Genomic DNA, 11,728 nt, shown 5'->3' on the forward strand with positions numbered 1-11,728 from the left:
AGGGGCATGCTCCGGCACTGCGGCCGAGAAAGCGGTTCCTCTTTTATTTTCTCGGGAAAAGAGTCTTAGAGGCAAAGAGGCAGCTCGTCCGTCCCCCTATTACACATGATCGCTTGTTTAGCCGGCCATGCCGGTCTCCAGGATAGCATTTATCCAGAACAAATGACAGCTGAGATGATCCCAGAAGCCATCTTAAAGTTGGACGGGATCTCGAGCATCATCTTTAAAACAAGCTGTTAAGGTTCGGGATGGTGGCACTAGCAGCGGCCCGTGAACGATTCAGCGGCACTTGGGGGGCATGCTGCGTGACTGCTGACCTCGAGGTGGGAATAGATCTCTTTAGCCGTCGGCTGAAGTCATCTAGTGGTCTCCGGAGCAGAGGAACGGAGGCTGCGAATCTTAGCGTACCAGATTCACTGCCTTTTTTGAATCTCGCGAACAATTAGCTTCCATGGTGCCAGTGTGGGGAAAAGCATGAACGCCGAGGTTTAGTTGGCCGGCTTATAAGGTCTCTTATGATAGTACCATGTTTTCTTGTGCAGCCGGACCCAAGCTTTTGTTCAACCTAGTAATAATCTCGAAACTCGATTCCGGGCCACATTCATTCTAGCCCGCCAAGTAACCACGGGAGTCATGCCGGTACTTTAATGAGATACCTATGTTACACTGCTTTTGCCGCCGGATCTGTACGTTTGAGTTAGACGCCGCAGCGTGAGTATCTTTCGTTCTCTCTTACATTTTCCTAGGCGCGCGGTCTCAACTGACGTCAGTTCTAACTCTGAGCTGTCCCTCGCCATAAAGCTTCCGGATTAACCACACTCATCTCTCCAGAGTCCAGAGCGAACCGAACCCTACGCCATGATGAACCGGGTTTGTCTGGCCTCTGCCGATCCCTGATCTACGCCACATTCCAACGTATGGCCGTTCTCGACCAAGCCTCCGAGTTTGTCCAACGCCTTGGATCCTCTCTGCCACAATGCCGATTTCCACGTAGTTGGATGCTTGGTGGGATCAAGTGCTGCCCCCAAGCCACATCCCCACCCAATCGATCCTGTGCCACCATCCAGCCGCTAACATAAGCAAAGCAGCACGCCAGCGCCAGCACGCCCAGCTCGCTCTTCTTTGCATTAGCGGATGGCAAGCGAGGGACCCTGACTTGCACAACGGGGCGCTCGGCCTGCACAAACCCCGCATTTCGACGCGTCCAGACTTTCCCCCTTTCTGACCAGACCTCCCCCAGAAACGAAAGGGCAGCAAAGACAGCAGACGAGACGACGTCAGTGCGAGCTCTGGTGGCACCACCCTCCGCCCATTGGCCACCCTTTGTCGTCCTGTAAGTGAGAGGTGGCTGTCATGCCTCCTCATCAGATCATAAGTCGCACCCTTCGAAATGCGGGGTGTGTCGACCGCCGTCTCTTGCGGGTGAAGCCGTGGGAGCAGCAGAAGTGGCACAACTCAACGTCGCAGGCGGTGAGGAGTCGTGGTGCTTGCCTTCCCTTGACATGCCATCAGCGAGACCCGTCGACAACGACGACGGCTCCGAGCAGACGAGGTTTCCATTCTTCTAGCTGTCATCGCGAATCTGACGACAAAATGATGCCGATGTTGTCCATTGGGGGATTGCCGCGGTCCAACTCGTGCAAGACGCACGCAAAGGCGCGGCTCAAGGAAACCCTCACGCCTGATCTGCTTGAGAAGCTCCGCCGGTTCTGGTTCAAGCATCTCAAGACCGATGAGGCCTATATCTTACCTCAGAGGAGCCAGATGGGCCGATGGTTCTACTCCGACGTCGACTTTGATGAGGCTTGCGTGTATGTTGTTCTTTAGATCGCATCAAAGATCATTCTGCTAATGTGCACCTACAGGAAGAAATTCCGCCCCGTTTTGGAGGCCATGAAGTCAGCCAAGATCACAACTCGAGACATTCTCACAATTGTGAGGCCATTCACACCTTTGCAGTGGCTCGGTCTGGTCCTGCTCCTAGACCAAGTCCCGCGAAACATCTACCGGGGTCCAGAGTCATCGACAGTCTTTAAGTTCTTTGACCCTATTGCGCGAGAAATCGCACGTCACGCCATCAACGCCGGCGCCGCGACTCACAACAGGATCAAGTACCGCGTGGCCTACCGTATGTGGTTCTACCTGCCCTTCATGCACTCCGAGGACCTGGCGCTGCACGACTTTGCTGTGGCGCAGTACCAGCAGATGAAGGACGATTTTGAGGAGCTGATGGCTGAAGACGGAGAGGCCGGTAGCGACGATCAGCGCAAGTGCTGGGGCGTGTTGGCGGTGCAGAAAGAAGCCGCTAGAGACCTGCTAGAGACGAATTGTGATTTTGAGACGAAGCATCGCGACATCATCGTGCAGTTTGGACGATACCCGCATAGAAACATGGCCATGGGCAGGGAGTCTACTGCACAGGAGAAGAAGTATCTTGAGACGGGTGGCGAGACGTTCAGCGCTGCGAGCTAACCCGGTGGCCCTTTTTGTATAACACTCTAGTAATAAGCCGTGATTTCTTAACGACGGTAATGGCATTGGGTGACATGGGTTTCAAGGGATGGGGACAACATGTAATCGCAGCTTTGATGTTATTTGATTAAATTCCTATGAACTCTTTTCATAATCATAAGCCTGCTGTCTGTATATCATGTCCTAATTGCACCGTTGGTATCCCTTAGGATGAAGTAGCCGTAACACTAGATTTTTAAAGAGACCAGGAGCTTGCGCCGTACTTCAAATAGGTAAGTCGTTCTATAGTATTTTCGAGTTGATGTTAATATTCTACTAATGCCATGTGTTTCACTGGCTGAGGTTCTGCTGAGGTGTCTTACGATAAGCGTGATTCAAATACAATCGTGTGATTGAGACGAGAAACCACTGCCGTCAGTGATATGTTATCATATTTGAGGGCCAGAAGTGTGGAATGATGTCATGGCTTTTAATGCTAGGAACTCGTCAATTGATATTTGTCATCGACGTCGTTGGTGCACTCGTGTAAGCATTCATTTCTCTACTGCTCTTATCCTGCGTCCGTGGCATCATACAGTCTCAAACCTAGCCAATGCTAAATTCCAACAGCTCTGGGCGAAAACGACCGACGGTGGTTAAGTGAAGCACCGTGCCTGGTTGATTTGACCCGTGCGATCACGCAAACGGGAACTGTCAACACTCCCAATGGAGACACTTCTGATAGAAGATTGTGATTTCATGTGGTTATTGTCTCCTATCGAAACGACCCGTGCGGGTTTTCATAGTACGTGCACTCGAATATTCCAAGTGTGTGAGCGGAAGATCCTCAACTCGAATCCCGATACTTGTCAACGACATTAAATGGCAAATTCCATGGAGAAACGACATTGACACAAGACAAAGCCTCAGGACCAGTTGATTCTCTATCGTATCAACTAAGTGTTCAGTCTCATGAGCAGTTTCAGCTATCTTCAATAAGAACCTTGACAACATTACGACTGATCACCGAATACTTAACTTCAACATACAAAAGGAAATCCACGGTTACGCGACTGTTCCTTAGATCTCGCAGCCTCAACTTCTGCTAACATACCTCACTACAACTAGCTGGTTGTAACAAATTTGTCCTATTAAGCTCATGATCTATGAATATAAGAAGCATAATGTTGCAACAATGAATAGTATTCTCCATAACAGACATGTCTTAGTAACCTATTCCACGCTTAACCGCCCCCCGCCCCCCTCCTCTCAACCCTCACGTAGAGCATCCCCCTATGCAAATGTTAATGAAGTACAAAGCTATTGCTGAAAGAGCCTTCAACCGATAGAGTGGGGCCATAGCGACCACAGACAAATAGAGGTCAATAGCGCGAGTCCTCCTCTTGGCCGCGCGGTAGTGACGCATTCTTTGGTGCAGCACGGGTGCTCACATGGCGAAGTGTTGCACAAAGGCCTATGTATGCAGCTTATTGCAATTCCAGGCTTTGAGATGACTGATACTCGCGCGGTTATTACGCTTGCTGTTTTCGGAGCCGGAGTTGTTCAACGCGCCGCACCAGGGGCAAGATACATTTAAACCCAGCCGATGCGAATGAAAACCCTTCCCGCTTGACCTTACATCTACTATTCCATTTGGACAGATCGATTAAATCTCGACTTTCAACTTTCCGACATGCCTCTCATCGTCGTTACCGGAGCCACAGGCACTCAGGGTGGTTCTGTCGCCCGCATCTTTGCCAAAGACCCGGCTTGGAAAGTACGAGGTCTGACTCGGAACCCAAACAGCGATAAAGCCAAGGAGCTCGAAAGACTTGGAATCGAGATTGTATTTGCTGATCTCAATAATTCTTCAACTTTATCTGAAGCCTTCTCGGGTGCCACGGCAGTTTTCGGGACGACAAACTTCTGGGAAATCGCTCCCAAGCATGGCTTAGAAGCTGCTGAAAAAGATGAGGAGCAGCAGTTCATCAACATTGCTGATGCTTGTACCCAGTGTTCGACTCTCAAGCATTTGATTCTCAGTACGATGCCGAATTGTAGAGATATCTCTAACGGCAAGCTTCCATGTCCCCATTGGGATGCAAAGGCGAGGGGCGGGGAATACGTGAAGAAAGCCCATCCCGGCCTTGCAGCAAAGACTACCTACGTGTGGTTAGGATGGTATCTGGACAATATGGTCAACCAGCCTTTGATGTTTCCTCAACCGTATCTGGGACAATACATCTTGGCGCAACCATCTAAGGCTGATGGTATCGTCCCTGTTGCCGGAGTCGTCTCCCTCAATACTGGCATTGTCGTCCATGCCATCATCTCTCAGCCGGAAAAGACGCATACAAAATACGTCCCGATTGTAACCGACTTTATACCATGGATAACGGTGGTCGAGGGATGGAGCAAGACTACTGGCAAGCCTGCCGTGTACGCCGAATTAACGGACACGGAGATCTCCAAACTTGTCGGACCTGTATTTGGTCCCGAAATGGCTAGTCAATTCAGGTTCAGTGAACAATACCCCGATTGGTACAGCTATTATCCTCAAGAGACCATATCTATCGGAAATCTTGGTATCGAGGCCAAAGTATACAACTTTACGCGAGGGCTCGAACACTTGAAGGACGAAATCAAAGCCACGCTTGTTTCTAAGGCTTAGTGCTGTGGTTATGTGACATTCCTCCAGACGAAGATAGCCAGAATGTAACGTTCGAGCTTTTGCAACGATGTGAAGCAACATTTGGTCATTTATCTAGTGCGGTTCTGAGCTCGGTAGAATACAGAATGCTTAAATCACTTGTACGAGCTTTGTTAGTATGGTATGGATTCTATCAGTGAAGTTCATACTAACCGTAAGCAATTTGTTACCCGATTTACTACACGAAGTCATTCTTGATGGCTTTAAAAATCATCTTAGATCTAATATTATATGCGCTCGTGAAAATTATGTTTGGCAGAATAGAGTCATTTTGGAGAGATTCGTATGGAGTATCAGTTGCTATGATCATTATCGACTCAGCTAGGTCTGACGACCAAGCCAGACTCATTGTGAGTTGCGTACTGTCAGGAAATCGCTTGCTTCTTTGACCTTCGCCAATGCAGAGATAGGCAAATATCTCTCATCTGACACAAATCATTGAACTCCAAGCCGGAGAATTAAGATTTGGCGTCGATCCTTAGAAGACCAGTCGAAGTGATTAATCTATACTTCTCTTTTCGTAAGGAAAACCTTATGAGTAGGCCTCATTGCAGGCTTCTTGGAGTTCACAACCCGAATTAAGTTACGCCATGAACCTGGTATTGTCGGCACGCGGATATCAATCTCCGTAACATGGTAGATTCAATAGTTGCGACTGAGTTAAGTGAACTCACACATTCAACAAGAGTACTCAGTATGTGTGATCGCCAGAATAGGAAAGAATTCGCCGAGGCATTCAACTAGTCAAGTATCCCTACCCTGTACGTGGACAAGTTGTGTAGCTCCAAACTGTAATCTTGTTCAGCACATAGCGCGCGGTTAACGTCGCAGGGATCATGCTCAAAGAGTAAATACTCGAGATGATCCGACCGCGGATCAAGTAGGATGCTCAGAGGAACGCCGGGACTCCGATTTTGTCCGTCTCAAGTTGTATTTTCTCGTTTGATTTGTTGCGGGTGGAAGCTTCTCCAATTAGAGTGTGAACTTACCACAGCCGCTAGCAAGCAACTACCATCGACATGGACCCCCAGGGGGGGTGGGGGAGATACACCGGAGAAAGCGATGCCAGTCACCGGGGAAAGCTCAGGTAGCCGATGATGTTTACGGTCGTGTCGTAGTCTCAGCTCGTAGGTCCAGCGGGCACATTTTCGTGACCTCGCACTACCAGTTCCGGGCTGCCCGTTTCGATTTCCAGTGTTGACTGACACCTGCCACGAAAACAAAAATCTTGGCCTTGCTCACAAATCCGAAATGGAATCTGGCTTGTATCAATGAGGCATAGCACACTTGGACTTGGATCATGCCGCTGGCTGCTATCTAGCATATATAGAACCCCAGAGTTCATCCTAAGTCTCGTCCCGAACAAGCTTAACGACTTGAAACACAACTTAATCAGTTTTCTCTTACGCCGCACCGCTATGTTATCCTCAATAATCCTCAACCTGGCATCTTTGGGTCTTCTGTCCTGCCTGGGTACTGCCGCTGCAGCCTTGCAATCAGGAGTTTTGTTCCAAGCCAACATTACCACTGGACAGCAAACATCTTTCGGTCCTGGTCCTAAGGGTACCAGACTTTCTATACCAATTCTTGGGGGCACACTTACGGGATCCAAGCTTTCAGGTATGCTTGCGTCGACCAAGAAAAGGGCTGAATTATTTTGCATTGGGCTGACAACTTTGCCCGGCCAGGCGAGGTGCTGAGCATAGGCGCAGACTGGGGCCTCTTTGACTCGAAGGGCACGTTCAACGTCGACGCCTACTATCAAATTCGCACCAACGATGGCGTCGACATTTTTGCACACTCCCAGGGCCCTAGCCAGCCGGATGGACGCATTTTGACGCACATCACACTAGAGACTGGTAATGACGAGTACTACTGGGTGAACAATATCGCAATTGCTGGAATTACGACGGTTGGCAATGATTTCATCGTCATAGAGGCGTACCAGCTCACCCCGGATGCCTGAAAGCGTGGGTGTGCTGGTTTATGTAACAAAGTTTTGCATCTTTGGGAGATAGGTCGCTCGAATCACGCGTATATTGAGCTGCGTTAGATTCTTGGCGCTGCAGCAGGCACACCTTTTTTGCTTGGAATTGTCGCTATAGCGCCTAATATGAGCTCTTTTCTGTTGAACCAGACTGCCGACGCTTGCTTCCCGCCCAGCTACGATTGGTGTAATCTAAGTTTTGCGGAGAGCCTTTTCCCTCGTTGATAAATTCAGATGTGGTACAACATTGCACTGCAGGTTTCACATCTCCAGTCGTAATCATACAAGATTAAAGTTCCGTCACTGGCTTGAGCTCGTCTAAGGTATTAATGCTGTACAAATTCGTGTTGCACGTACTGCATTGTCGCAGATCGTCTGACGTGGTCAAGCAGACCTTGCCCCGGATTCAAGAGCCTTCTAATCCACATCCCACCCGTGAGAAGAGAACTATACCTGGATGGTCATACGGAGTCATCATACATGTAGGTTTCGAGCAGTGCGCGCCCCTTTGTGCTACAGCGTGCTTCGATGGTATTGCACAAGGTCCGGCCGTTGTAGCCTGCTCCTTCGCCGTAACTACATATACCCATCCTGACACGCTACTTTCTCGCTGCTCGCTCTTTCACGTAACGCGCTTGAAAGAGGCCGACGCAAAACTCTCCACCCGTTCCAGCAGTATCTCAAGCTGAGAATCATATGCTCTTAGTCAAGGAAACTTGTCAAACTCATAAACAATGCTTATTATCTCTCGGTTCTCCAACTATGTCGTGGTCCTCTCACTCTGGGCTACCTTGATGCTCTGGGCAAAAGCTGCCGCGGTTGAGTTTCTGTCATATCAACCGTCATTTTCCAAGCTGATAGGTCAGAATGCGACTGGCAAAGTCGCCCAAGAGACTTCATGGGAAGCCTTTCATGAGGGTGGTATCTATAATAAGAAGGATAATTCGCTGTACATCTCCTCTAACTTCGACACCGTCGGCAACCCCATCAACATCACAGTACTATCTCTCGACGACCTTTCAATTCGAAGTCAGCGGTACGTCAACTTGAGCATGCCCAATGGCGGATCAGTATTTCGTGCCAATAGAGGAGGAAGGTATATGGGGTCAGACCAGACTTTGCAAGTTTGGTGTGATCAGGGCGACACGAATAATTATTCCAAGCTAGTCTCTCTGGACCCTGATGCCAACCAAACAACAACGCTTTTCTCAAGTTTCTTCAACCGGAACTTCACGTCTATAAATGACGTCCGTCAGCACCCGGAGACCGGTGACCTCTGGTTTACCGACGCTACATACGCCTACTTCAATGGCTTCCGCCCCAGCCCTCAAATGCCTACGCAAGTCTATCGGTATGATATGGACAGTAAAAGTATCCAGGTTGTAGCAGATGGCCTTCAACAGCCGAATGGGATCGAGTTCTCGCCGGATTACAAGACGCTGTACGTCTCTGACACAGGCGCTGCTACGACAAGATTGACTCCTACAGGTCCGGCGACAGTCTACGCCTTTGATGTCGTCAATCGGAAAAGGAGCTTGACGAACAAAAGGGTCCTCGCCTACGCTGATAATGGAATCCCCGATGGATTACACACAGATATCGAGGGAAATGTTTGGGCGTCCTGTGGCGACGGAGTCCACGCGTGGGACTCTTCGGGAGTTCTGCTGGGAAAGATTTTCACCAACGACTACACAAGCAACTTTGCTTTCGTCCCAGGAGGGATGTTCATCTTCTCTAACAAGCGTCTCTGGGCCATTGAAAACCTTATTGCTCTTGGAAGAGAGGTCTGCGACGACTTTGGTTCTCATGTTGACCGGCGGTGCAACGAGCGAAGGAACTAGGTCACTGAGTTTACAGAAATTAAAGACTGCTACCAAGACCTCGTAGTACGGGACGTTGAATCATTAGATATCTCCACTTTATAGCTTGATATTTTGACAAATGTCTCCTTCACACCTGCATCAGGATAATGTACAGTTTGACTTGATGGTTTGTTTTCACCCTGTTTCCCCCCTCCGCCCGTAGCTCATGTAATTAATGTATGGATCCGGACCCCCCGCGCGGGTGTGGAAGGGTTGAGACCCACAGTGGCTTTAGAGACGAGCGCTTGGTCAAAGTGCCGGCTTTCATGTTGGTGCACCCCGCGCGCCAATTTGTCAGGCTGACAACGATTGTTCAGGGCTATGGCGAATAACGACGAAGTCTCTTACGTTCTGCTGCAATCTTGAATCTACCGATTGCTTATCCTAATAATCCACAGGCTCCGTGGCTCAGCACTTTAGAATGATGCCATACACGGTGGATACTGTGCTTGGCATGATATTAGTCTTTTGCCGCAACTTTACACCCGAATCGTCTGCATAACAGAGAAATATCTCGAAGGAGCAAACCTGGGTCTTGGGTGCGCGATCAGCTAGCCTGGGTGATCTCCGGCACCCAGTCCCCAGATATCGATCATAAAAGAACGAAGACAACTACGGAAGGTTCCGCGAAATGTATTAATCAAATCCTCTCGGACTCAATGGCATTTCAGTTGAGTTGTGGTGACAGCGCAGGCGAGTGTATTCTTGGCCAAAAACGAGAAAATAATCTTCATACGAAAACTTTGCGCTCTTGGTGGATAAGGTTGGCTGTTGATGGAACGCATCTTAACCTGTCTCTTCACGTGTCGTCTTGAATGGTTATCTTTGGAAAAATCAGGTAGGCAGGAAAGGGTAGTGAATCAAGCCGGCCAGAATAGCATGCCTCTGCTTACATCTTGCCCATTTCTTCTCCTTGCAATTACTACGAATCAAAAAGATTTGCATGCTACACCTACATGAATATGGTGTGAAAAGATGTACTTATGAATATATATATGTGGCTTCATATATGTATATCCACTTATCTAGTTCATGTCTTGAGGATCCAAGTCTTGGCCCGTAAACTAGTCCGAGAAGTCTCGCCCTCGGAGTCCGTAGGGCCGCTTACATGATGGTTTCCCCATGGTTCATCGTGAAGGCGTATCGAATGAGAGTCCCATGGGATATGGCGAAAGCAGTGTGGGTCATACCGTCTAGCTGACTGACCCTAGCCTTCTTGGTAGCGTGTCATGATGAAAAATGCTTGCCCGCTCTTTGCGTTGAGCCTAAATTTCCGTCTTACAAACTCAAGAATCCATGATGACAAAAGTTTTGGAAATGCAAGGGTCCAAACGTGATTCCATTGCGTTTCTGGTCTATCGTGAGCAATGGGTAGCGCTAGGCTGACCTCAAGGAGGATTTAGTATATCACAATCGACGAAAGATTCTGTTCGTATAAATGGGTGGTTGCTTCCTGGACATGAGCCGTAAAATTGTCAACGCACAGCATTCTCTTTACCTTCCCCAACGACACTTCAGAACGCTTTTCAAAAATTAGGATCACAAACCGTCTAGACAATGGCTCCACTATCTTTCTGTAGCCTTCTGCTTCTGATCAGCGCTGTTTCCAGCTTTGCCAGAGCTGATGGTGAGGATTCTACGAACATATTTTTCTTGGCATGTGCTAATTCGAAGCAGCTGTCCCCTTCGAGAGGCTTAGTCAGAATGACTCGGTTCGTTCATTAGTAGTCAATGGGTTCTCGACCGCATTATTGATACATTGTACAGGTTCTCTTGATCGTCGACCACCAAGTTGGGCTGTTCAACTTGGCCCGAGACTTCGATGGCCAACTTTTCTACAGAAACGTGATTGCTCATGCAGCCCTCGGGAAGCTTTACGACCTACCGGTCATTATTACCACATCTCAGGAAGAAGGTTGAATCTGACTGTTACGAGGCTTCGGGTTTATCGACTGTTACTAACGAGTGGTAGGTCCCAATGGTCCTCTTCCAAAGGAGATCCTTGACATGTACCCGGACGTCCCTGTCATCAAGCGTCCCGGTGAGATCAATGCGTGGGACAATGCCGAATTCAGGGATGCCGTCAAGGCAACTGGTCGTAACCAGATGATCGTTGCCGGTATTGTGACCGATGTTTGTAAGTATTTTCATAACTCTCAAGGTAAATACAGCGTTCTTACTGAATCATTGATCAGGCGTTACTTTCCTGTCTCTGTCTCTCCGTGAAGAAGGTTATAGCGTCTGGGCTAATGTCGAAGCATCTGGCACTACCTCAGAGCTTATCCGCGATGTATCCAACTCTCGCATGCAGGCAGCGGGTGTGCACCTAGCAGGTCTGTTCAGCATCGCAGCTGATCTTTTCAAAGATTGGCGCGGTCCTCCGGGTATTGCGAAGATGTCGGATTGGTATACTCAGTATGCGCCGGCGTACCTTCTGAATGCGCAGCTTTTCAATGCAGCCATTGGGACTGCTGTGGGAGACGGCACCCGTTAAGAAAATGCTTGAGACCGCATCTTGAGCCACAATAAGTGCACTGCTACTTGTAATCAAGGTTCTGCATCCTCAAAATCAGTGTAGCTAGTAGCTGGTCCAGAGACGGAGTGGATTTGCTTCCTGTCATGCTTAGGTTGATCGAGATTTCCCGACTACAGTTATGTGTGGTCGCTCCTCACACAATCATAGACCCGCAATAATAACATGTCGTTCTGCATACGAAG

The 11,728-nt window shown here is 48.9% G+C and overlaps 5 protein-coding genes across 5 annotated transcripts; all 5 read left to right on the forward strand.

Annotated features, from left to right (window-relative positions):
- Positions 1 to 1,593: 1,593 nt before the first annotated feature.
- On the forward strand, positions 1,594 to 2,472 carry CCOS01_10791 (uncharacterized protein; the record flags this gene model as incomplete). The annotated part of the gene is made up of 2 exons (XM_060458945.1): positions 1,594 to 1,811; positions 1,866 to 2,472. The coding sequence occupies 2 exons, from the start codon at positions 1,594 to 1,596 to the stop codon at positions 2,470 to 2,472; spliced, it is 825 nt and encodes a 274-aa protein (XP_060310747.1).
- Positions 2,473 to 4,144: 1,672 nt separating this feature from the next.
- Positions 4,145 to 5,122, forward strand: CCOS01_10792 (NmrA-like family protein; the record flags this gene model as incomplete). The annotated part of the gene is made up of 1 exon (XM_060458946.1): positions 4,145 to 5,122. One exon carries the CDS (start codon positions 4,145 to 4,147, stop codon positions 5,120 to 5,122), a length of 978 nt encoding a protein of 325 aa, XP_060310748.1.
- A 1,457-nt stretch (positions 5,123 to 6,579) lies between these two features.
- CCOS01_10793 (uncharacterized protein) lies at positions 6,580 to 7,127 on the forward strand (the record flags this gene model as incomplete). The annotated part of the gene is made up of 2 exons (XM_060458947.1): positions 6,580 to 6,781; positions 6,850 to 7,127. The coding sequence occupies 2 exons, from the start codon at positions 6,580 to 6,582 to the stop codon at positions 7,125 to 7,127; spliced, it is 480 nt and encodes a 159-aa protein (XP_060310749.1).
- A 755-nt stretch (positions 7,128 to 7,882) lies between these two features.
- CCOS01_10794 (SMP-30/Gluconolaconase/LRE-like region) lies at positions 7,883 to 8,989 on the forward strand (the record flags this gene model as incomplete). Its single annotated transcript, XM_060458948.1, has 1 exon — positions 7,883 to 8,989. The coding sequence occupies one exon, from the start codon at positions 7,883 to 7,885 to the stop codon at positions 8,987 to 8,989; it is 1,107 nt and encodes a 368-aa protein (XP_060310750.1).
- A 1,578-nt stretch (positions 8,990 to 10,567) lies between these two features.
- On the forward strand, positions 10,568 to 11,504 carry CCOS01_10795 (isochorismatase; the record flags this gene model as incomplete). Its single annotated transcript, XM_060458949.1, has 5 exons — positions 10,568 to 10,637; positions 10,688 to 10,722; positions 10,778 to 10,925; positions 10,983 to 11,147; positions 11,206 to 11,504. The coding sequence occupies 5 exons, from the start codon at positions 10,568 to 10,570 to the stop codon at positions 11,502 to 11,504; spliced, it is 717 nt and encodes a 238-aa protein (XP_060310751.1).
- Positions 11,505 to 11,728: the final 224 nt, after the last annotated feature.

This window comes from Colletotrichum costaricense, assembly GCF_030867565.1.
Source record: "Colletotrichum costaricense strain IMI 309622 chromosome Unknown Scaffold_11.1, whole genome shotgun sequence".
NCBI classification, from domain to species: domain Eukaryota; kingdom Fungi; phylum Ascomycota; class Sordariomycetes; order Glomerellales; family Glomerellaceae; genus Colletotrichum; species Colletotrichum costaricense.